The sequence below is a fragment of the Orbicella faveolata genome, unplaced genomic scaffold (assembly GCF_042242905.1).
Source record: "Orbicella faveolata isolate gen_17 unplaced genomic scaffold, um_ofav_v1 contig_14, whole genome shotgun sequence".
Classification (NCBI taxonomy): domain Eukaryota; kingdom Metazoa; phylum Cnidaria; class Anthozoa; order Scleractinia; family Merulinidae; genus Orbicella; species Orbicella faveolata.
In genome coordinates this window covers 3,108,319-3,134,711 of record NW_028301541.1, presented here as the reverse complement: position 1 = coordinate 3,134,711, position 26,393 = coordinate 3,108,319, and the positions used below count along the sequence as shown (strand labels likewise).

At 37.9% G+C, this 26,393-nt stretch overlaps 2 protein-coding genes across 2 annotated transcripts; both read right to left on the bottom strand.

The window, feature by feature from the left end:
• Window positions 1-123: 123 nt before the first annotated feature.
• On the bottom strand, window positions 124-19,705 carry LOC110069404 (uncharacterized). Its single transcript, XM_089287336.1, has 17 exons — window positions 19,294-19,705; window positions 18,574-18,604; window positions 17,260-17,646; window positions 14,201-14,529; window positions 13,619-13,772; window positions 13,176-13,481; window positions 12,111-12,404; window positions 11,186-11,518; window positions 10,378-10,683; window positions 9,746-10,030; window positions 7,501-7,910; window positions 6,636-6,730; window positions 5,638-5,803; window positions 4,429-4,498; window positions 3,429-3,724; window positions 2,355-2,517; window positions 124-1,809 (listed from the first exon to the last, which is right to left on the bottom strand). Exons 1-17 carry the CDS (start codon window positions 19,354-19,356, stop codon window positions 1,640-1,642), a joined length of 3,858 nt encoding a protein of 1,285 aa, XP_089143462.1. The 5' UTR covers window positions 19,357-19,705; the 3' UTR covers window positions 124-1,639.
• Window positions 19,706-22,049: 2,344 nt separating this feature from the next.
• On the bottom strand, window positions 22,050-24,000 carry LOC149113649 (uncharacterized). Its single transcript, XM_089287246.1, has 3 exons — window positions 23,741-24,000; window positions 23,004-23,169; window positions 22,050-22,618 (listed from the first exon to the last, which is right to left on the bottom strand). The coding sequence occupies exons 1-3, from the start codon at window positions 23,924-23,926 to the stop codon at window positions 22,455-22,457; spliced, it is 516 nt and encodes a 171-aa protein (XP_089143372.1). The 5' UTR covers window positions 23,927-24,000; the 3' UTR covers window positions 22,050-22,454.
• Between the last annotated feature and the right edge of the window lie 2,393 nt (window positions 24,001-26,393).

Sequence of the window (26,393 nt, the reverse complement as noted above, 5' to 3'; positions counted from 1 at the left end):
TGATAACATCATCATCATCATCATCATCATAAATTTACTAATGTGTCGAAATTGTTTTAGCCTAGGGATAACCCTCCACGAATACAGGACAACTACCTAAAAAGAAATTAGGAAACCTAAGAATAGTTTTAAAATTAGTTTATTTACAAGTTGCAAACCTAATAAAAATTTAAAAATTATTGTATTTAAAAGTTTCGTGAAAATAAAAGCATTTTAAAAAAACCTAATTAAATAATTATTGCATAGATCGAAGCTACGGCATCCCTGATCCAGTAGAGTTTCTAGGTTCATCTTGCGTATGACATTCGAACAAGGACCTCAGTTTACGGTAGTTTTCAATTTCTCCCTTGATGAACGATTGCTTTAATGTTACATAATCGTTCAGAAATAACCTAAAGGAAGTTCGGCTGCGTGATAATTAAGGAAACTGAAAGTCAATGAACACTCGGTCACTACGAATGAATCAGGGAATCAGAACTCTTATGCTTGCGATTAGCGAAATTCAGTTTGGCTGAGTGTTTAGCTGCGAGCATCTGACCAACCTGCCAAATAAAATGATTTTGATTCCCATCAAAAGACGTGGAAATATTCTACGTTCTCCCATGCTCGTGACAGGCAATGAACGTAGGTTACAATCAACTCCTCAAAATGGACACCAATGAAAGGCGGAAACCTGGCCGCAGGTGGACATAGTTGGTTGGCTGGTCCTGGCCGAATATTACCTTAATCTAAACTCCCGGTCAGCAGACACTTCTCTAATGGGAAGAGCAAGAAATGATTCCGGGAATGGCGATGTCAGAGAGGGTTCACTATATTTAAAGAAAATGAGGCCGAGTCCAGCCTTGAATAGTACCTTTACTTTAACTTGAACAAAGATCCCACAGAGTAAATTTCGTTGAGGTGCAGCAGCAAACCTTTACTACAGTGACAAGAAGTTCACAAATGGTGAAATAGTTGCATATAACTGCCAATTCGCCTATTACAGCCTTAAAAACTAAGAACCATGATGACAGGTGGCCGTGAGGTTGGTAAAGAAAAAAGAATTAAATTGGGAGCAAGGCTCTTTCCACCGCACCTCCACATAGTTACTTATTTTTTGTTTCTCTCTTTTTTATTTGTGTCCTTCTTACTCTTGTATACCGTAAAGATTGCGAAGAACAGAATCCGATGAAGAAGTTATGATAGAGGCCCCATGCCTCATAAGGGGGCCGGAAAGAGGATTAAGTCAGTTGGTCAATTCTGTGGTATGCATTCGAACACTCTTCTGATGCCAAAGTTGACCACATTTCATGACCCATTTGCGGTCATGTCAACGGATGTAACGGCAATCCTTCAATTTTGTGTTTATTTGCACAGCACACGCATCAGGAGCCCTGGAACCTTTTCGTGCCCGCAAGCCATTTTTAGTTAATCGGTATCTAAAAACAGAGGGGTGTATACGCATGAAACTTCTTGTATGAAGGAAACTTTTGTTCATTGTAAGAATATGTAAATAAAACGGCTCTGTAATCCTAGCGTCTGAGATTTTGCTACGGCTTTTAATCTCTGGGTGCGAAAACCTTTCGGGACCTTCGAGAAACGGGCCCCAGGCTAAATAAGACCGCCGAAGCCTCCACGTTCCTGCAGCTGCTAGCTGTGGCTACCATAACTCAGCACTGTCGAGCTCTTTTTTAACGTACTGGGTACTTTTCTTATTAAGCTTGATCAACTTCTTGTTTTTCTTTCTCATAATTTTGTATGTGCGAGTAAAATTAAGATAAAAATCTTCCACCAGTTTTCTCATATCGTCTTCATCTTGGCATTGTCTTCCTGTAGAGAAAAAATATATAAAGATCTGCAACATGAATGAAAGTAATTTGCGAGACGCCTACAGTTCAGCTGGAGATTTTATCATAAAATATCTTGGATCGTGTTTTAAGATAAAATGTTGCCATAGGTGGGTAAAGCCATCATAGCACCTTTCAATTCATTTTAAACTCGTGAATGCGAAGTTATGATTTCTATTTTAAAATCTTCATGAAACATCTTAGATCTAATGTGTTTAAAGATAAAATGGTATCAGAAATGGGAAAAGCTACATGTTGTATCCATCATAACACCTTTCAGTCATTTTAAACCCTTGAATGCGAAGTTATCAACTAGTTTTGGCAGTTTGTTGAGACTGATTCACCGTGTCCCGACTGACGCTTGGGTGAAGCTCTGGGTGATACAAAATGGATTTTAAGTCACCAAGTCTTCTTTGTATAGCTAAATGCAGGTGGTTAAATTAACTTATGAACTCATTTGTATTACCAGTGTGGAAGCAGTTAAAAAGATAGTTTGATATCCTAGACGATGGCTAACAATAAACTTACCTGTTTGTACCATTTTTCTCCCTTTCCTCTGATAGGCTTCAAAGATAATCCCACACACGATAAATACTCCCAGAGTTGCCCCTCCAATCTGAAGTGTAAGCAAAAAGAATGGGCTTTCTGGCTCAAAAAACACCAAAGATGACTCTTCTTCAGTCTCAGTTATCTGAAACAAAATCCAGACACAATTAACCCTTTGACTGCCAACGGCGCATACACATGTCCTGAGTGGCCGTGCTCTTTGTACCACTTGTGACGTCATCGATTTACATGTCACGAGATATTCTTGATAAGCAGATAGTATCTATCCGCACGTCAGACGGTTTTGGATATCGAGGGCATTCTGACGTAGCAAATTGTAAAACAACGTCATCAGTTTTGGTGCAAAAATGGTGGTAAAATGGCCCATTATACCTACAATTGATCAAGGTCCCATTTCCAGGCTTGCCCAAGAATATGAAACGGTAGTCAGAGTACAAGGGCCCAGAAAAAGGAAAGGAAAGGGGCAAGAAAAAAAATTCGCTTATGCGCGTGTGCCAAATTAAAATATTGTACCGTTTTGTACCTAATCTTGGGGAAATCTATCTTTTTGGCAAAAAATAGCTTTCTCAGCAAAACTAAGGCCCATTTAGCTTCGTGGCGGCCAAAAAACTGATATAACTGTTAAAAAAGGCATTTTTTGTGAAAAATTGGCGGTCAAAGCGAAACAGAAAAGTCTTAAATAAATGAAAGGCGTATTCTTCAAAATGTTTCCATTACCCTCTAGAGCTGAGTTACTTCATCCCACACCGTTGCGTCACCTTAGTAGGAGTTGTAGTAGCGTATCTCAAGAGATTTTGAAGAGCGAATCTCCTTTCATCCCGAATCTAGGCACGCAATACGTGCAGAAGCATTGTGAAGGTCTCTGTCGATTTTGAATGTTACGTGCCTAAGTTGCTAAAAAATTACAAAGGAAGTATTTTTCCTAGTCTTTAGTGCTTTATTGATAGTTTTACAAGCTCTTATGATATCTTAAACGTTCTTTAGATAAATCATTGCAAATTAACCAAAGACTAATTCATTCTAACTCTGCCTCACCGTATGTGCCTCATGCTCTTCCTCGCTTTCGCCTTCGTGGCTTTCCTCAAGAAATTTTGTCTGCACGTTCCTCGCTTGAATAAGTTCCTCAAGTTGCTCTGCCAGCGCCATAGATATTCCTCTTAATTCAATACCATGTGCCATTCCCTTATCGACAATGTCAGCCACTTGAAGCCAGCTCGTGTCATTAAACAAGTCTTTTCTCTTAACAAGTACGTACATATCTAATAGAATGTTGTCTGTGACTCCTCTTTTCAGGGCATAGACTAACTTTTCGATGGTGTCATATTCAGTGCCTGTGACAATGAAATATTTGGTGGTTCATTATTTATTTTGCTGCTTATACATTTATTTGTTAACTTGTATTATTCACTTGTCAATTTAGAGTGGATTTCAGTTGAGCGTCGAAAGTAATCAGAGAATTACTCTGGTTTTGGTTTTGGTTTTACTAAGATTTGAAATTGGCAGCGTAGTCTAACTGGTAAGTAATTGGTTTGGTTTTGGTTTTACGATACTCAATTGAAGACCGCTCCGAGACTTACCTATAGTAATATTACATAATGGGTCCTGGGCTTGTATTTGTCTAAATCGGAAGGAGTTTTGTATTTGAAAACTGATCGAGCTCATAATTGGAAGGGAAGTAGCGTCTTAATCATCTTAGGTCCGCACTCGAATCAGAACTTCATGGCAAAAATCTATGAGCATAACGATCAAAAGGGCGATCGATCGATATCTCAAATCTTCAGATGAATAGCTGAAATCTCTGAAATATTCCTGTGACATAAAAAGAACCAACATCCATACAGCAAGGAAGTTTATAACTGGAAAAACTTAAACTGTTCCTTATTTAAAAAAACACAAAACAAAAAAAAACGACACTTAGCCTAAGCAAACATTAATTTCCCGTAATAGTTACATTTGACGGGATATGAACTTTACAACCTGTCTCGTATGTGAATGAAAAACTGTTAATCATTCATTTTAAAATATGAATACTTACCCATACTGAATCTGTTCGAAAGTTTTGTCACTACAACATGCTTTTCCTTGGAGTCTCTTATCGTTGAAATCTGCTTGCAAAAAAACAGGATGGTAAAAGCGAGGCAACTATACTGTCCACGTAGTAAGTAATACTTTAACTGATAAAGTAGTAATAATATGTTTGACTCATTTATTAACTGAGTTTTGCGTTTTAATTCGGCGTTGTTCTCACGTTAAAGTGGTACTATGATCAAATTTTTACCCCTTGAGTTTTTAGGTGCATCACATAGAATTCCATGAAAGAATAAAAACTCCATTTACCGTTTGCAAATATCTGCATTAGTTCCGGAGATATTTAAGTTTGAAAAATCTGTAAAAGATGCAAATGAGATGACTGATGACGTCTACACTCAACCCAATATTATATCAAGTATATAAATAAAGCTAACTTGGTCAATTTACAGCAGAGACCATTGAAACTTGGTAGGCCAATAGTTCTACATGAAACACACCTACGAATATAAAAAATTCTGTTCCCATGGCACCTTACTCTTCTCCAGTCCCCACCCACTTGATTTCAATATGTTAGTGTTTTGCAGCTCAGAAAACATTAAACGAGGCCACAAACTCTAGCTAACATTTACATACTTGCTGGATCATGCATATGAGGTACCATTAGCAAATATCAAAAAGGAATGCCAAAGGTGGGCAGAAAAGCCTTTAATTTTGGGGAGGTTAGGAACCTAGTATGTTGCCATGGTAACAAAACTGTTAGGCTTGTATTGTGGAGCACATTTAGTAGAATCCTTCTGCAAAGAATCAAACATTTCTGATACAAATTGGCTGAGATATCTTTCTTCATCATATTTGATCAAAATTTGGTTGAGTAGATGACGTCATCACTTGGCTAATTTGCATATTTTAAAAACTTGAATATCTCTGGAACGAAAAGACATATTTGAAAATAGTAAACTACATTTTCCTTCTCATACAGACTACTTGTTTATGTTTTAAAATGGCGTAGATAGGAAAGATGCGATTTTCGTCATAGTACCACTTTAAGTAACTTATTTGAGTTACCAACTACCTCTGCGTTTACCACAACCACACAATACCCTGATTTCAAGATATCCTATTCTATTTTGCAATTACAAGATTTGTTCTCTCTTGACGAGACTCAGCTAGCGTACAACCAATCATTTTCCAGCTGCAGTGGTATGATACTCACGTTCAGCAATTTCTCTGATTCAGCAGCGGGTCCTCCATTTACAACAACCACAGTGAGAGCAGCAGTAACTGCAGCAGAAAACAACCCGAACATGACCAGTCCGACTAAAAACCAGATCATGGCGAACGCCTTAGCTGCATCTGACTTAGGAGTTCGATCTCCATACCTGCAACATAGCAACAACAGGCTAGATCACGATCAAATTAAGATCAAACCCAAGAAAATTATTATTGCAATAATGTGGTAACATAATATTAGCGGCAGCCATTACGATATTAAAGTCGGCACGCACTGGGGGACATGTTACGGGGAAATGAAGCGGGGACATGTCGCAGCGGCAGTTTTCCTCTTGTGACATGCCGGTTTTTGCTAAATAGTTCTAGATCTCTTTCAGAGCCATTTTTTTCCCACAACACGTTGCAAGAAGTTCAGCTGGTTTGAATTCGAGCGTCATGAAGCAGGATAAAAATGGCCTCAATTTTTTGAATCTCAATTTTTCAGCTTTACAAACTGTCTTCTCTACGACATGGAAATTAACCAACATCAGCTTCGTGTGCACCAGCTTGCTTACTGTCCCTGCAACATGCATCCTACGGGTACACATGAGGGGGCTTGTCCCTGCTTCAGGTCCCCTAGTGTTTGCCGACCTTTAAAGTCAGAAGAAAGCCACAACCTGTAGCAAAAATAACGAAAATGCCATTACACAAGAAGGCGAATTGTCTGTTCCTTTTAGGTCAGGTTTTTGACCTCTTGTACATATTGTACTTTGGTTTTTGTTCCTGCAGTACATCTCAAAAAATGCCACAGCGCCAGCTGCTATATGTTATGTAACTCAGTTTCTTGACTACTTGTAAACTACGGTCAGATTTTACCCAGTATCATCGTGTTATGGTCAAGTAAAACTTTAATTTATGCATTTGCCTTTGGTCAGTTTGTCTTTTTCATTACCATTTATTGCTCTTCTATTTCATCTGAAGTTAAAATACACATAACCGTACCCCAACGTTGTCATGGTGATAAATGCCCACCATGATCCTTCACCAACTCCTTTGAGGAATGACGGTGGAAATTCTTCCGGGTTGGTATTCACATCCTAATTTGTTAAGGAAGTGATGTTATTAAGTATCATACTAAAAAACAATGATTTAAAATATTTGAATTGTGTTAGAGAGAACCAGTTAGCAAGTAGCCTTTTCTCCTATTAAAAGGAAGACCTATGACTCCAGGAATACGAGCGAAGTAAAAGCGTGATCAGAATGAATTATACTGCAAATCTTTGAGTCCACTGAACTATGAGTTCGTAGATGTTTGTGCTCTAGCAACAACCTGCTGAATCAGTATAACCTAGAACTTGTTCTTGATTACAGTCATGACATAATTGCATTTCAACCTTTAGATACTTTTTTAAAATGACCTAAACAATAGCAAACTAGAAAATTACGCCGTTTTATCGGCAAATTAAAACCCGGGGGGGAGATATCCTTGTAGAAGTTGAGGGGATGCTCGATCTGAGCGTGACTCAAATTTTATTTGACCCAAAAAGATGCAACTCTAAAACAGACATACAAAAATGTGCTACATAAGTTAAATGATATTTTCATCGAATTTCTTCATCTGTGAAAAAATCTTAAATGTTTCATTACAGATTGACGTAAATCATAAACACGAATTGGTATTTTTTTTCGGAATGCAACCCTAAAATACACCCCGCGTGGCTTGAAAACATTGGCTCTCCCGAGTGGTAGCAAAATTCATAATTTTCGAAGTACACCTTTAAACGAGACGATTAATATTCCACCCTTTGACATGAGAGTTCCTCCCCCTCCCTCTCCGGGTGCCAAGAGAGATATTTATTTTTCTTACCAGTATCCAAATCAGCATGCCAGCTGCAAGTGTCATTGTTCCAAAAATTGCAAATATGGGCCAAGAGTTCACGACGGACGAACCCATCACTTCTTCATAGAAACCTAACTTCTTCTCCGGCTTCCTGTGAATTACTGCGAGACCTGGCACCTCGATTACAGTCACAAACCTACTTTCAGTTGTTGATTCAGCGCCATCGAGGTATCTTATTACTGGAAATGTTATATTGGTATCTTTTGCCAACGTTCTATTTATCTTTGTTTTCCCGCCATTTTCATAATGTTCACAGATGCCACACGCGTCTATGATCAAGGACTCGATGAGCGCTGCCAACGAACCTACGCCATCATGTTCGTCTAGATGACTAGGTTTTGCCACAACTTGTAAAGTTTCTGGACAATCGCATTTTTCTGAAATGATATGTAGATTAGATTTCATAAACAATTACTGTAAGCAATAAGCAGTCACAAATTGAAGACGAATCTCACTTTCTTATATATTGCAATAAATGCTCTATTGTAAGAAATAAATTTTATAAAAAAATAGAACATATCCTGATTCCGACTTTTAAGCAATTATCTTCGTTACAAGCCATTGGCAAACTTATGACTTCTTCAAATCATTAAATCAATATTCAATTAGCAAAATTTATTTCATCTTGCTTTGATCTACGCAATATTCTACTTTCAAATCAAACCAATGTAACTTGATTGCTATATCATAACATTATTATATCATCACGATAATCGTTACTGTTTTAGTTTTAGTTTTAGTTTTCAAAAGCTTTTGCAACACTATGGATTTATGGTCATGCAAATGTATCTAGTTGTTGTTGTTGTAAAGTAAAAGAATGTAACTAAAGTAAAAACCGTAACCTGGGACTTCAGCTGGCGTAAATGTGACCCGGGGAGTACTCCCTTAAATGGCCTATATGGGTATGTACGGCCCCAAGGATATGGTTTAAAGCCTTATTAGTCAGATAGGGTATCGATTTAGGCTATTTTGACCCTAAATAGGGTATGGGTTTTGAGAAGCAGGCCAAACACCCCACTCAATTTTTCTGAGAGTAATCCCCGACCCCGGGAAATCTGACCTTGTCTGTTGTCAGCTGCGTAAAATCTGCCGTTGCTCCACTGTCTGAGCTACGAGACTAGATGGGAGCATGCCGTGGGTTAAAAGTATAGGTAATTGTATGAATCCGAGTGCACTACGTTTGATATTTGAATATTCTCTCAAAATTGCACGAACCTTTATGTAACCATAGGAACAGTGATCTTTTCACGTGTGAAGATAACTTACCCTTAACATAACAAAAGATAACTCACCCTTAGCTTAACAAAACCGAGTTTATGTTAATTGCGTCGAGGCAGAGGCTGTTAACTATTTCTGAAATTCTATTTTTACGACAAGTGACTATCCAGTGATGCAGGTTCCATCCACGAAATCGCTGGGGGTACATTTTGATCAAAACTTAAACTGGATTGTAAAAAAGATTGCCTCTGCTTTGCGTGCAGTTGAAAGAATACCGTATCTTGTTCCTTTTAATGTTGTAATTAATGTGTTTAATAGTTTAATTCAACCATAAATATTTTGATTATTGTAATGTTGTTTTAGGGCAATTGCGGTGTCGGCCTTTCTGGAAAACTACAGAAGCTCCAAAGCCGCGCAGCCCGTATTTTATTGCACGGAAGCCGGCAATGAAGACGATATTGATAAGCTGTTCCAGGCACTCGGCTGGCGAAAACTTAGTCATCAAAAGCTAGTAGCCACCTCTGTTATGATGTTTAAAACTGTACAATGGATTGACCCCTGAATATCCACAATCTCGATTCGTATCTCAAAATGATATAACTTCGTATCGACTGAGGAATTCTCAGAATAAATTGGCTTTTCTACAGCCCCGCACCAATTATTTTAAGCGAGGTTTTTCCTACAGGGTTGTCATGTTGGCGAACAGCCTTTCTCATAAACTCCGATCTATAGTTTAAAGCTAAACTGCGTCATTACAGCTGCCTTGAATGAGACGTGGCATCCTTGAAAAGCAGCTTTAGTGACATCAGTTAGTGACATTAGTTAGTTTAGTTAGGTAGACTTAGATGTTATACTTTTAAATTATGCTGAAGGAATTTTTAGCGTGTATAAATTATTAAAGTCATCAAGTCAACTCAACATGTTTACGCTCGAAAGCTCACCTGGTGTTTCATAGGTGTATATATGATAAAATGATCTAAGTCACTATTATTACCTCCATACACTATGCATTCACTGAAAGGTCCTAACCCTTTCCTTGTGCTGGCAGCTACTTTGATCTTGTATTCATTACGCTTATCGATTCCAGTTACAGTGGCCTTGTTGGCACAAGTCACAATTTCTGTTGTTTGTAGAGTACCGTTCTCTAAAGTGCGATTAATGACGATTTTGTATCCAGTTAACTTGCCGTTGAGCTCGGAAGGTGGGTTCCACGACATATTTATGGTATTGGGAATGGTCCCTTCGATAACCGCTACGTCAATTGGCGGTGAAGATGGTGCTGAAAGGTGCCAATAACATAAGCGGAATGATTGTAGCGCAAAAAAAAGTCAAGAATTAAAATTAAGACATATTGACGAGGAAGGATGAATACAAAGAAAGACGTTTGGAAGGACAGGAAGAGAGAAACTAAAGAGTTAAGGAAGAAAGGGAGGAATAAAGGAAGACTAGAAGGGAAAAGGGAAAGAAGGAAGAAAGTTTGAGTTTACTTGCACTTCACAAATTTTCAAGACTCTCAAAGACTTTTGAATATTACATGCTACTACTGAACAGCCTGTAATTCTGTGTATACCTGTCAACTTTCTACTTTAGAGCGAGATTAGAATTGTTGCTTTATAGTCGCTTTACCTTCCTCGTCTGTCGTAATGTTGAAACACTCACTCCAGTTTCCAGTCCCAATTCTCGTTCTCCCAGCTATACGAACACAGTACTCAGTGTACACAAGTAAGTCTGTAATATTCTTAGACAACTCGCCAAGTTCGAGTTCTATGGGAACGTTTTGGGAACTGCCAGCCTCGTTGCTTATCTGGTACGCAATCAGATACCCTAACAGAATGCCATTGACAAATTCAGGAGGTATGTGACTCCATTCGATTGTAAGGCTTGTTGAGCTGAGATTGAATCCCCCTATGATGTTTGGTGGCATAGTGGGCACTGTTTAAGCAAAAGATGCCATCATAATCTTAAAACAACGAGATAACGTTTTCTCTTATTTCGTCTAAATAGTATTTTGATTATACAAAACTAGCAGTCTTCTGTTTACTTTTCTGTGGCGTTTGAAATTTTATGAAATGAGATTAATTGATCATTAGAGCTACGAGCAGGAGCCATAAGTGCAGATGCATGACTGTATGCCCAAAAGGTGTATGTACCCATCTTGTACTGTTTGTGCTATTGCACAAATAAGGATTTTTGTTGTTTTTTTTTAGTTTTTTTTTTTTTTTAACTTGCAAATCTCACGAACTGTACATGCAGTGAGAGGTTATCGCTGTTGGTAGTTGGCAGCTGATGATTAGTGGTCAGGGAGAGTTCCTGAACTGAACTCAGAATAAAAATGCAATCATGTTTAAGTTTGCAAATTAAACCTAGCTGATGACGAAGAGATAAACCCTTTTTGGTTTGGTCTTAAATTATAACGATGTTATTTAGCGCTTACCGTCCTCGTCTGTCATAACGCAGATCGAGTCACTCGTATTTCCGTCACCTTTACTGTTAAAACCCAAAACTTGAATGCAGTAGTTAGTGAACATTTCCAGTCCTTCCAGTGTCCAAGTAAGATTGTTTCCTCCAAGCACTTCGGTTTCAAGGAGGTCTATGCTTCGACGTCTTCGCAGAATTAATGGCGCCGCCGAAGCTTCTTTTTTGTATCTGATACGGTACCCAAGTATAATTCCATATTGTAACTTCTCTTCAACTGGTTGCCACGTTACGTTGATACCGGTGGAACTTGCATTTTGAGCTTTGACATCCAAAGGTGGTCCGCGGGGAGCTAGAAGGAAAAAAAACGTTTAACTTTCATTCTAGGTCAAAATATCAGTCATTCTCACTGATTTCAGCCCATTTCTTTTGGTGTTAAAATTCAGAAGTGCGTCAAGGCAATTCAGTTATAAACAACTTCCATCACGGTAACTCCGCCTGGGGTCATTCCTATAATTGGAACACCCCTACCGGTCCCAAGCTCGGATGAAGGAGGAGGGTTGTGTGTGGGACTGGCTACCCAGGCACGTAAAAATTCGCCACGGCAAAACATGACATAAGTGAAAATTTTGTCAATGACTTCACTACGTAAAGTCAATACCATATACTACTGGCAACGCTTGTGGCTCTGTGCATCACAAAGAATTTGACATTCTGGAGGACAGATAAAAATCGAACCCAAATTTTCAGTGAGCAAAATGAGTTACGGTGTCACATGAAGAACAACAAGAATTCGATTTGCGACAATTTTAAGTAAGTAATGAAACCAGTCAAGTTCGTGGTTTACTACGAAGACATAATCTACTAAGTAGACTGCGTAACTTTAAAATGCATTATTTCATTTAAACACACAGTGGTCGTAAATTATAGAACCATTTACATACCTTCTTCGTCCGTGTACACGCATTTCGTGTTATCTAACTTAGTAACAATGTCATCATTGTAGAAAGCGACGACGCTAAAACAGTAGTTGGTAAATATGCGCAAATTACTGAACTCGTTGGTCGTACTATCGTCGCAAAATAGTGTGCTAAGTGTTAAATTTTCCTCTGTGCTGGGGTAATAATCTATTTTAATTCCTCTGTCAACGCTGTCATTAATGGGAAGAGGTATTTCTCCCTTCCAGTTCAACCTAATAGATGTGGAACTTTCGTTGAATGCAGTGAAATCCACTTTTGCTGTTGGATATAAGATAACAATAACTATATATAAGTTTCTGTCTAAGGCTATGGTCCACGGGCAATATGGCTTTTAACACGTAAAATTGTCGTCAGGGGTGGACATCAGCCGCAATACATCCAAAATTGAGCCTGATGTAAAGGTTCGACTCAAAGTTCGACGTTTGACCCAACCTTCAAAACTAAATCCCGCTACTTTTTATCATGAGCAATAAAACTTTCTTCATTGTAATTGAGATTAAGTTTTTTCAATTTTAATTGAAAACGCTTTAGTTGTCACATGATAGCATCAAAAATATCCCAGAAGTTGCCAAATAAGACAAGGTCAGTTATTTTTGTGCCTTACACGTTGCGGCAGAGGTTGCAAAGGAGGAGAGGAAAAACTTTTCTTCGGCGTGAATTATTTGTTTTAAACTAGAGGTTCGTATATAGTGAGATATCGCTGTGAGAACATAGCTGTATACACTGAACATGAAACTAGCTTCTCAAGTGAGCAGTATATACAAGTATGAAAGCTGAGTAAAACTACATCATTAGTCTTTCTTTCAATTTTTATTTCTATCTAAATATAAGCGCACTGGCTTACATTCAGGGTTGAGGTGATTACTAATAGGGAGCTTTTTTTGCTTCTGAGATTCGTACGACGTATTTTCTTATAATTAGGAGGGGATGGAGACGTTCGTTTCACAGTTAACACATCTTCCTTATTTGTAAAGATCCATAGTTTGAAGCTGAAAACTACATGTAAACCGAATCAAATTCCAAACCTACGTTTTTCTCCGGTAACTGCCATCATACACGAGGTACTGTTCCCTTTTCCGTGTTCAGTAAAAGCCGCTATATAAACACAGTACGTCGTATTTTCCTTTAGATTAGTGATATTTATCCCTTCTGAGTGACAGCTGGTAAATATCAAAGTTTCCTCTTCACTAGGGTCGTCCATATTTTCTAGAGTAACTAGGTATCCCTGAAGGCGGCCATAGAGGAAGAAGTTTGGACGAGTGTCCCTCCACCGGACATCCAGGTAGTTGTAAGTTGTGTTCATCACTTCAATACCTTCTGGGAAGAGCGTCGCATCTAGACAGATATTTAGCCATTTGTAATGGATCACAAACAAGTTTCATAGCAATCATTTTGTAAAACAAAAAGCAATTAAACAAATCAAAATTGCAAAATTATGCTACATGAACTACATTTGTAATTATGATATATACCTGGTCTAGCTTCCTCTCCGAATATCTCAACTCTCATACAAGGTTTTTGTTGATACGTTTCTGGCCAGAAACGCACTTCTTTAGCCATCACACCATCTTGAAGCAGTTGTTTCTCTTTTTTATAGTTAACGGTATTTCCTTTAAAGACAATGATCTGCCGACAAAAATGATAAAAAAATGAATCAATATCTACATGCAGGATATAACTTATTTATTACTGTATATGGACAGCAAATGAATGTTTCACAGTAAAATTTCCCGCTTTTTCACCGTTATTTGTGCAAACATTCATTTGGTCTATGAATTTATTTTCTCGTGATAAAACAATATTTTACTCACTCGCTGCACTCGTCCGTAAATAAATGAATAATAATAAAAATAATTCATATCTCGTGCCGCCATGTAGTATTCTCTATATATAATGCGCGCTGTTTGGTTCCAAGTTGTTCAAAGGTACTTTACTTTGATACTCGCCTAATCTATCTCTTTCTGGGTGTCACATGCGGTTGAAACATGATTAACAAGTTTGAATCAAATTACGTTATTAAACTACAAATGCTGACAGACCCTTCCATTACTAACCTCAGCGTCATCCTTGTTCCTGTAAAAATCCCACTCATTCTCAGATGTAGATAGCTTAAGTTTGTATGTTTTAACAAAACCGATGTCACTCTTAAAGTGGCCTTGAGTGGCAAAGGCACATATAAAGAAAATGGTACTCAAAGTGACTTGTAGATATCCCTCTACTGGCTGGTTAGGCAAAGTACACCAGCCACTTGAGTGTCCCAGTCGACCGTATGGTGCTAGATTTTGTCCATCGTCTTTATTAGATGTTATGTTATCGTCAGGAATGCCTTCGTACTCCATTCCAAGTGCATTAGTGGTACAATTCTCACCGGGGGATTGTTCAGCTGCCAGTGGGGACAAATAAGAAGACAGATTAGTATTTATGTGAAGGTTTTTTCACTATTAAAACAACTTGGAATTGATGTTATATGAAGTGAAATTTTGATTGCAACTGAATGAGCTAAATGGCGATTGAGCCTGGTTTCAAACCATTGTGGCTTTTTAGGCCGGTGTTTAATTCGGGTTTCCCTCCATAGCATTCATACATACAACCTTTATTCAAACACGATTGCATATCAAGCTTTTAGCTTGTCAGTGGAGTCGCGTTCCTACTAAACTAACAAAACGATTACAAAAGTTCAATATTTTAAGCTACAATAAAAGGGATAGACCTGCATCAAAGTACAAAGTTTATTTTTTATATAATAAGTCAAATTATTCTCTCGTTTTGTTTGTTTTTACTTATGATAAATTGGAAGACAGACGTATAGATGACGAATTAACATTCTTTGTTTGTTTGTCTGTTTGTTTATTTGTTTATTTATTAGATAAAACAGATAGATTACAAGTTGCCGTGGTTCTGTTCAGTAACTGATCACAGAAGACGTCAAAATTTGGTAAGAACATCAATGACACACTCGGCTAACGGCTCGTCCGCCACGTTTTTGCTCTTACCACATTTTGACGTCATCTGTGATCCATTAAACAATTAGATTAGATTAAAATTAGATCAAAACCAACTTAATACCCTCCAAAATTATAGCGAGAAATGGTTATTAAAAATTAATTTAAAAAAGACGCAAACCCTAATTTTCCAAAAACAAAATCGTAAATCAACACGTGACAAATTTTCCTTCTTTCTAAATGGAAATCCAATTGCCAAGGCTTCACAGTACACCTACCTTGGCGTTACTTTTAACACTAATGGAAGCTTCTCAAAGTCTAAAAAGGCTTTAGTTGAGAAGGCTAGAAGATCCATTTTCGCATCCAAACGTTATCTTGATTTCAATAAACTTCCTATCAAAATGTGTAATAAACTATTTGATACTCTATTTCAACCTATACTTTTATACGGATCCGAAATCTGGGGAGCATATGATAGCATAAACCTCAAAAAATGGGAAAAAGACCCTGTGGAAAGACTTCATACACAGTTTTACAAATATTACCTCGGCCTCAACAGAAGAGCACCAAATATTGCCGCTCGAAACGAAACAGGACGGTTGTCATTAAAATTTAATATTCTTCCAAAAATTATTAAATTTTGGCTACATCTTGTCTCTCTCCCAGAAGATAGCGTTGCCAAACAATGCCTCAATATTTCCAATCAACTGGCAAATGAAGCAAAGTCCTCTTTCATGTTAACAGTCAATGAAATCATCAAAAATTATTTAGATGACCAAAACCATCCGCACAATATAAACACACACAATTACAATGAACAAATCATCAAACATAATTTACAAAAACTAAAATGTCGCATCTCAAATGATATGAAAAGACACCAAATGGAGATAATTCGGTCTAACAGAAAGTTGAATTTCTACTCAAGTTTTAAAAGAGATGTAAGCAAATCTGAGTACCTAGAACAAGTAAAGAACCTCAAACATAGACAAGCTTTGGCAAAACTCCGATGTGGTAATCATAATCTTAGAATTGAATCTGGGCGACACTGTACTCCTAAATTACCTGAAACTCTTAGAATTTGTCAGTACTGCTGTTCTAACCAAATTGAGAATGAAATGCATTTCTTATTTCATTGTGACCGATACAATAATATTAGACAACAAGTCACAAATGACATCATCAAGAAATATCCAAAATTTGATTCCTTTAATAACACAGAGAAAACAATATTTCTATTTAACAATGCTGATACTTTTATTTGTAAAAAACTAGGTTACTTTACATATGAAGCACTACAAATAAGAGAACTTTGTAACCCTAGAACTTAAAATGAAGAATCTTGTAACTAACTATTTTTATTTTTTCTTTCTGGTTGCTGTTGTAATTTGTTTCGTTTTTTGAATTTTTATTTAGCGATTCTGCATTTAGGTAACACCATCTATATGGGAATACCAATAAATTGTTGTTGTTGTTGATTATGAACTCGAGATTTCTATCGCGTAATAATTGAGGAGGGCGCAGACCGAGTCAACTATCACGCATAGAAATCGAGAGCGAATAATCTAATTGTTTTAGTATAAATCTACTAGACGTTCAAAATTTTATCCAAATCCTCTTCACAGACACTTCGAAAACGCCAAGAAGAGGCCGTCATTTTGCTAACAAACACACACTGCTACGCTACTCACGATCTATCACAGAATAGATAGTGAGTTGCGTAGCCAATCAGAGAACGGCATTCGTGATAGAACGCTAGTAGATTTATACTAATACTGAACAGACGCACGGCAACATGGAATCTATTTCCTTCATTTAACACTTGTCGAGGTTAAAAGTAGCGTAAAGGGCGGAAATAGAAGTACATCTATTGCTTCAGACCCACTGACTGGCACATTGATTATCGCAGGGTGCACTTTTCTGCATGGAATACCCTGACAGTTCCCTAGAACAAATGAAACACGATGCAATATGATTTGACAATGGGGGAAATTTTGTCTCTGCGGAATCAGCTGGTTCCGAGTTGTCTGCAGGACCGGGTCACCCAGGGAAGTTCCACTATGTACAACGAAAAAGGCCCATATGGTTAAGTTTTCAAATACCATTGGCAAATAAATGGCAAACAAGAATAATATGGACGTACCTACTTATGAATGTACATAATTCCTTACCGAGTTTCTCGCATATATTTCCTATAGACTCGTTTCCATATATGTTATTCCATTTCCCAGTGCTTTTGTCGATTTCAACGTAGTCGACATTTTCACCAGCGTTACCCGTTTTAGGATGGCTATCGTTCCAGTTCTGGTACGAATATTTATCTATAGATTTGTTAAAGGGCCATACAAAGTTCCCTTCGCTAGCTTCGTCGCTTAGCCCAAGCCAAGCGGAAGAACTTTCCATGCGTGACACCAAGAAATTGTTTGCTTCTTCATCCCTCAAAATCGTAATATGTGAGTCGTAATTTTCGCACTCGTCTACCGCTTCTGTTCTATTGAGGCTTTTGTTACTAAAGATGTAGCAGAATCTTCCGAACTTTACCCAGCCATCTGAGCAATCTGTAAAGATGAGAAAACAAAAATAATGACATGTTATTTGACAAAAGTTGACTGCGAATGACCAGTTCAGTCTGAGACTAATATCTTAGAGATAAAGCAATTTTTAGGCCTTTTAAAGAAGAGAAGTGCGACCGAGGGAGGACCGCACCATGACCCCGCAACCACCAATCCCCCACCTTTATGTTAAACGCATTCTCTCTCTCCTCCTTCGATATTTTCTCTTTTGGCTAAGTTTGCCACGCAGGCTAGATTACAACCTCGTTCCTAGGGTCCACTCGTCCCCTTTCTCACTCCAGGGACGAGAAGGAGAACACTCTTGTAACTAGGTTGGCTAGATTCATATTTTTCCTAGTATATGGGGGAGTGAGTGGAGACAAAGAGGAAAGGATATAGGGTAGACTCGGGATAAGGTAGACTCAGTTAAAATGAGATAAGGTCTCGTCACTACTAGATTTAGATATAAGTCTATAAAAAAGTTGACATTTTTCTCAACCTCTTCCAAAATATACACTACACCTGTTAGACACGAACCAAAAAATGTTTGTTTTCCAAAGAGCTGACCATAACTTTAATCTGATGGATGAAGAGTCTCTCTTCATTCATGTATTGTTATCTTCAGAGCGCCAATTATTTCGTTCTCTAACTAACAATTCACCCTCTAGAAATACTTTCTTCAAAAGTATGAAACTCGATTTATTAATCTATAGACATGTTTTGAGAAAAACGCTACCTATACCCGTTAAGTGGCTGTACTGCGGTGAAAATTCGATTTGACTTTGAGATTAATATTCGCCTGGGCGCCATGCACTTGGTGTCTAAAGGACTGACGATTTATATTGGGTCAAATTAAACGTTTCGTGTCTTAATGAACTCGCATTTTAAATAGCCAGTCAGTTTGATCATTATTGTCATCATAATATCACTTACTTGAAGAACATGTAATAATGCCATATTGTACCTGCAAAAAGACAAAATATAAGGTAATCAAAGTTACTTCTGACTTCAAGCCTCGACTGAGATACATATATTTTTCTGCTCGTTTCCACTTTCCTTTCTTTTCACGCATTAAGTGGGTTGTATCCGTGACATGGAAAATAGACTACGCTGTTGCCATAAAAATATTTAATCGATTATGATATCTTCGTGTTGTAGGCGGGTAATACAAAGAATGGAACGCAAAACGTGAAATAAGACAAATTCAAACCAAAGCTGACATGTTTCACGAAACAGTTGGACATTCTGGCGTCGAATTGTTTTACGTGCAATTAGTTCTGACAGTGTTTTCCTAGCATCCAAAACAAGTTTGATATTTTTTTATGTGGTAAATGGGAAATAAAACAACCCGAAAAGTGAAAAAGGAGATTGCGTAAACCGACGCAACTTATAACATGAATCGTTGACATTCCAGAGTCGAACCACATCGTCTAACATGAAGTATAGTGAAAGTGCCGGCCAAGGATGTTTTTGCATATTAATGCAAACAGTTATTGGCTCGCAGAGAGATTTAAAACACGACTTTTACCGTATGGTAAGCACTCAATAAAACAACTCTAAAAAATTATACTTCCCGAGAGAAAGATAACGCATAGTGGTATTCTCGCTGTTCTAGTATTTTATTTTTACGGACTGTATTAAAATAAAACGTACCTGTATGATAAAGGCAACTGCGATGAAAAAATGAAGATCTGAAATCCATAATTTGATGTCCATCGTTCGAATAGGTATCTACCAATCACACAATAAACTTGACGTGGTTGGCGAAGGAAATTCACATTACAAAAGACAATTTACTAAAGAAGAAACATTTAGACTGTAATCTGCGTAACAAGTCATGATATTATACGGAATGAAGCACTTTAGATCAGTTTCAAAGCAGACTCATAATTACGACTCAGCAGGTGTTGAATGAGCTCCTTTGCAATGGCGCCAATGGGAAAGACTTCCTTCAAAAATCTCAAAACGAAGACAGTACGACTACTTAAATTATTAATAATATGAACGAGAACAAGAGCATCAAGACTGAGATCGTTAAGTTAAACACCAAACATTTTATGTCACGTTGACATCATGCACGACATTATAACAATATCGTTTGACACATGATCGAATCGACCGTTTATAACAACGAACCTTAATATTGCTAAGGTATGTACAATTTCCGGTGAAAAACCGGTGGCTTTGTAGAGATTTTCTCAGAGACAACTTTTTAAAAAAATTCCAGTGAAAAACCAATGGCTTCGTAAAGATTCTGTTCTCAGCGTCAAAGTTGTTTTAGTCAATTTAATTGTTTTTTCCTTCTGTTTGGTTAAACTCGCGATCTAGAATTTTCCAACTCCCGCGCCAGTCGTTCTTAAGCAGGCTTTTTGTAATTTAGGAAAAAAATAATAATAATCTTATTTACCAATTGCAAGTTCATTGGGCTCAGATTAACAAAATATTGTAAATATTTTCAAATATGTAGAGAAAGATATTGATCAAGTATTTTTTTTTCGCGAAGAAACGATACTAGGAATTCGGTCAACATTTCCGCAACTGGACTTCAAACTTCGTCAATAACAATTGGATGATTTAAGCATAACAATGGCTGCGATGAGAAGAATCCCAGGTATAAATAGAAAGCAATACATCTGAGAAGATCTAGCTGTTCGTTGGAGTATTTTTATTTTAATGACAAGCTTAAAAGCTTTTCATTAAAATTAATTACACTATGACATCTTAGACAACAATTTATTGCAAGTCAGAAAAACTTTAACAGTCACGCTAGTAATCCATACAAAAGTCGGGGCTACATGATTAAGAGTGAGTGAGTGAGAACTTTATTAAAGTGTCAAAAACCTTATAGCCTGGAAATAAAAACACCATACTAATTAGGGGACATACTAATTAGCGCAAAATAGTTGTTCCCAACAGATATCAGGCATCAGGAATTATTGTCTTGTAGAAATGGGTTTCTTTGTTTCTTTGTTTCTTTGTTTCTTTGTTTCTGCGATTTTTACCGACTAAATTAAATGTAGATGTAGATGTTCAAACATGTGAAATATATTCACTTGTTTCTTCACCATCTACGGGTATACTGCGAACTCACAACGTGACCAGCTCCCAGTTGCCTTGATAGCTCGGTTGGTAGAGCACTTCACCGGTATCTTAGAGGTCATGGGTTCGAATTCCGTTCAAGCCTGAATTTTTTTCAGGCTTTAATTTCACAACTGCTTAATTAAGTTGTATGTATAGCTGCGATGATCAGTCATGTCTTCATATGTTTCTCCACACTTCAAATATATAAAATATTTTCCCTTGTAAAGAAAAATTGTCAGTGTTTTTAATATCTTTAGGGAATCTGAGTCTACTAGACAATCGAATTCTAGATAAGTCTCTGGCTCTGAGAGATTGAGTCGATCTACCGGTAGTGTATGAAACCGAGAAACATTTCGAGGAATACAAAGAAAACAAGAAGTTTCATTGAAAAAAGAAACCAAGAAATAATTAATAGGAGTTTTTTCGCGCTTATTGTAGTCTGCCGTGTTACTTATTTTGTTTCTTTCTTTGTCAATACTTTTACATTGAACGTCTTACATTTCCATCTTACGGTAGGATAACGATTGTATCAAATTCAGGTTAAGGTTAACAATAGTAGTTTTTCTATTAACGTACATCATGAGTATTTGCCGTATGAATACGTTCTACATATACGCACTACATATACTTTGTTTTCATTGTTGCTAATGCTCCTGGCCCCAGTTGTTCGAAGGCTGGATAACGCTATGCACAGGATAAATCGCTATCCAACAAGTAAATGTTCACAAAACAAACCACGCTATCCGCCGGATAGTGATTTATCCAGTGGATAGCGTTATCCACCTTTCAAATAATCCGGGTTTGATCTGCTAGTGAAAAGCAGCATTTAAAATAACGAACATTGTTTGCTTTTATTCTCGGCTATCTTCACTTGCTTATATACTTGAGCTTATACGCCAGTGAAAACCAGCTTTCACTTTTCATCAGAAAAAAAAAAAAAGCGAATGAAGATCGACACTAAAATCTAGTGAAATAAGAAGTGACAAATACTGACTTAGAAAAAAGTTCATTAATACTATTATTTTTAAAACCTGGCCAATTCTGGATCTTTCCACCCTGCATCGAAATACAATGTCAACAGAAGGCTCTTCAATGCTTTGTTTTCGGAGTTACGTAATTCTAGCAAAATTGCGCGATTTTCAGAACGTGCGCAATATTTAAATGAGAAACCAGAAACTGCAGGGGACCGCATACGAAAAACGCTGCTAACGTAGGATTTACAAGACATCTCAACAAAAAAGATATAATGACAAACAATTGACTGCAAGGCTGATACTACGTGAAAGTCGTTTCGAGACACCAACATGACAAGAACCGATACAGCAGGATCGCATTATTTAACTAAGCAGTTATGAGTAGGTAACAACGAAAGATTATCTGACAAGCCAAAACAGTTTCCGTTCTTTTTGGTATAACATAATTACATGTATATGGTAGGATGGTTTTCAATCAGAGTTTCGTGAAGAACGTATCTATGTTTGCGTGAAGTCAGATCTGTCTTGTGAGCCGGAACAAGAAACTGTTGCTGGACAATAATCGTTTAAGCCCGCAGTTTTTGTCCGTCACGTTGCTAGGCAGCGTGAGATATCCTTACGACACCATGGTGATGTGCGCATACTCGCAAGCAACTGCCGCTGAATTGTTTGATAAGGCAATCAGAAACTATTGGAGTGATCCTGCAAGAATTTGCTAGCAATGGCCCTTCTCTTCGGAATTATCGACGGCAAAATCGTTCAGAGGCGGGTAGTGATGAGTTTATCCAGTCGCTTAACAAGCTGAAGTTCTTTTTTGTGTTTCCTCTTCATTGTTGTTATCCTAGCCATAAACGATTGTCGAAACATTTCCACCACTTCGCGTAGCTCTTTAGTTAAAGCATCTTTGTCTCTCTTTACGAAATCTAGAAACAATTACCAAACTAGACATTAATTCTAAATTGCATGTTTTATTAATCATAAAGCAGCGATAAAGCATGATAACATCAGCTTGTGATACTATGAATCAGTAAAGCTTGTAGAAAACAGCTCGCTCAGTTTCGTTGTAATTTTTGTCTAATTGTTTAGCGACAATATAAATCACTTTTGAAACAATAAAATATAATATAATAGAGCGTAACATAACATAACATAACATAACATAATATAACATAATATAATATATACATGCGGTATATGTAACAAAATAATGCCTAGATTGTTCTGTTTATTCAGACAAATGATACATTCTTCAGATCACTTATTTACTAAAAAAATAATGATCGTTTCTTTAAAGGAAATTATCCCTACCTAGCCTTCCTTGCTTTTTTTCTTTCATTCGACGCAAAATCTCATAGGTGAGCCCACAAACAATTGCACAACAAAGTAGAGAACCAACAACAATCAACGTCACCGTGAAATGAGGGCTGCTAATCTCAAAGAAAGTGGCTTCCTGCGAGTGAACTGGTGCCGTGCCCTGTATAGATTAATATAACAAGAGTGAGTAATGTCGTTGTCCGTCTGGGTCAGTCATTGGTAACTGGAATTTAACTTTTCTTAAGCTGAAAAGAACTTTTATTGGTTGAGTTGAGGTGGGGCTAGCTTGACTGGCAAAATGAATACAGCAAGATCAATCTTAAAATAGTCGTCAACGTCAAAATGGAAAGATAGGCAGCAGGGCCGAGTGGCTAGGGCGGCGGACTTAAGATCCAGAGGTCTCGGGTTCAAGTCCTGCTCTAATAGCTAGGCTGGAGTTGTTTCTCGGTAGACCCTAGCTCAACTCCTCGGTGATGCTTGTATTAGCAAACTGGTCTGCCTTCCGCGAGGTGAGATTTTTAGGCCTATTGTGTTTATCTGAAATAAGTCTTTCTCTCAGTTTAAGTGGCATGCCCTCTGAGAACTAGCAATAGTTGTAGCTAAGCGCATTGACCACTATTAGCATTCAACATCTATTTTTAACAACAGGTATATAGGACCCAACCGAAAAAAGAGTTTTGCAGGCACATTTTAATACAGATACTAACAATAAGAACAGTTAATCTTCACACCTTATCTCCGGATGAAAGATAATTCGATTGCACGTTGTTCTGCGTAATAAAATCTTCCAAAGCTTTGTGCATTTTCATGGCTTCTCCTCGAAGAACAATCCCGTGTGAAATATCAACTTCGACAAACTGAGCTACTTCGAACCATGTGCCATTAAATAGGTCTGAACGCTTTGACGGCAGATACATGTCAACAAAAATGGCGTCCGTTTCACCGGATTTTAAGGCATCCACTAGTTCCTCTGCGGTGTCATAACTCTTCCCTAAATAAATTAATGTGAAGAAAAACGGAGATTAACGAGTTAATTGATGTATGTATATATCTAAGCGATTTCGCAAAAACATGGCCGCTAGGATTTCGCCTGGATTCGGGCGAAGCCCGTATCCAGGCCTAATCAGCGACTGTAAACCTTGGGGGGCTCCGTCCAGGCCGGGCTGAAGACGAATCAGGCTAAGCCAGCGACCTTAAACCCAGGGGGGGGGGGGGGGGGGGCTCCGTTAAGGCCAGGCTGGGCACATGCCCAATGACTGGCCTATCTGCTGGTGGCGTGCTGGCGGCCAGCTGTCAGAAGCACGGGGAGGGGAGGGTGTCTTGTACTGACACCCCCAACTAGCTAGACCTTGCGTTTTCAGTGTTAAATAAGCTTGATATTGGCTGTGTTTCTGGGTATTTTAGTCAGTTGTTTGACCTTGTTTGAGGCTGCTGTGTTGACATGGCACCCAGCTGGAGTGGTCCATGCCACGTGCATGCGTGAGGGGCCAATCTCCTGGCAAGGGGGGTGGTCAGAGGACTTCTGACCGCTGGGACTGTCTCTGAGTCAATGCGGGCATGTTTTTGCGAATTCGGTTAGATATATATTTATCACTTGTCGGTTATATTACATTTGTACTGATTTGTCTATAGTTAATTATCTGCTATTATAAAACATCCAATGGCAGGAGATCTCAGCAAGCTCTGTTTGAGCTTTTCTAGAGCTTATAAAGAGCTCATATAGAGCTTATTGCACGGCCTTTCAATGCTTGTGGTGTGCTGTTGGATGTTTAATCATGAGTATCTTACCAATCTCCCACTTCCCATTTAGGCTCTTTACTGCGATGTTGTATTCAGTTGAGTTAGTGACAGCTGATATCTAAAGAAAGCAAACGAAAACATTTCATTAATAATCTTATAATCCAGAAGAGCATTGTGAAAGCAGCGTCCTTTCAAAGAACATAAGAACAAGAACATTCGCGCGATTGAGCTAGAGTCTAGCACACTGTCACATTAAAGGAGCTATGTAACGGTTTGCGAATCTTGAAAAGTCAGGCCAAAATTTTTCAAGTTTGTCGTTTGCAATCCGTGTCAATCTTCTCCATCCTTGACCATCCTTGTTCCTTTGCGATTTATTATTACTTCTATGGTATTTTTCTATCTTAGTAAACCATTATTTTCAGGTTATTAAAGGTTATTTTGTCCGTGCTTTAAATAACTCAAAATACCATGACTAAGCCCCTTAATTAAGCTAATACGCCTCTCAAATCGTTGAGTATCAATCAGACTTGCATTGTAACCATAACCACTATTCGTACCTTATTTTCTTTCTGCTGTAAAGTTGGACCTCCATTGACAACAGTCACCGTCATTATGGCTGCTACTGCTGCTCCAAAAAATGTGTAAATAATAAACCCAACAATAAACCACACAACCGCGAACACTCTGGCTAAGACGCCCTTTGGACAGCGGTCTCCGTACCTGAAAAGGGAAAGAAGAAAAAGAAAGAAAACTATTACACTGCGAATATCTCCATTTTTCCTTCTTTTAGATTTTTGTTTTTGTTGGCTTAGTGATTGAGCGTCGTTATCTGAAGTTCTGATCGGAAAAGATCAAATTATTTGATGACAACAATAACGAATGCAGAGGTGGAAACATAAAATGAAAGACTAAGCGTGATGGAGCCAGAAATCTCGCGTCAATTAGATCAAGACTCAACTCACAGACTGAACTATAATCGCTATCACACCAATTTAGAATGCAAACAGTCACAAGTATCTTGAACTCGTGCGACTTACCCGACGGTTGTCATGGTAATAAAGGACCACCAGAAACCCTCTCCTGCGCCTTTAATGAACGATCGAGGAAAGTCATCATGGTTAATCGGTGAATCCTACAAAATACAAGAAATGTGTTGGAATATAATTGCTTTGAAACGTTGCTTCATGAAAATACTGCACTTGTGGTAAAAGATAAATGAGTACGAAACAGACCGCCGACGTCTAGACTTGTTTATAATTATGTAATCACTATCATCTACTTCTCTACTGCTCAGCATATTCGCTAAAAAATTTCAACTATTAAATATTATTGAAAACTAAATCATTGGATAATCCAATTGAAGACTTTCCATTGGCTTAGCCATCATGGTAATTATGCCATAAGAACCAGCCAGAGATTATCGATGGTGATCTCAATCCCACAAATCAAGGGGAGACCACCCTTGTACTTGCTTGGTGATGTCTAGGAGGCTCTTTAATGTATAATTATGAGCACTTCGATCTCCAACATAATTTCGATCCAAGCATACCAAAATCCAAATAAGTATCCCGGCAAGCATCATAGTCAAGATGGCGAGTACGAATATTGGCCAGTTGTCGAAGATTGACGACGTCACAACCCTCT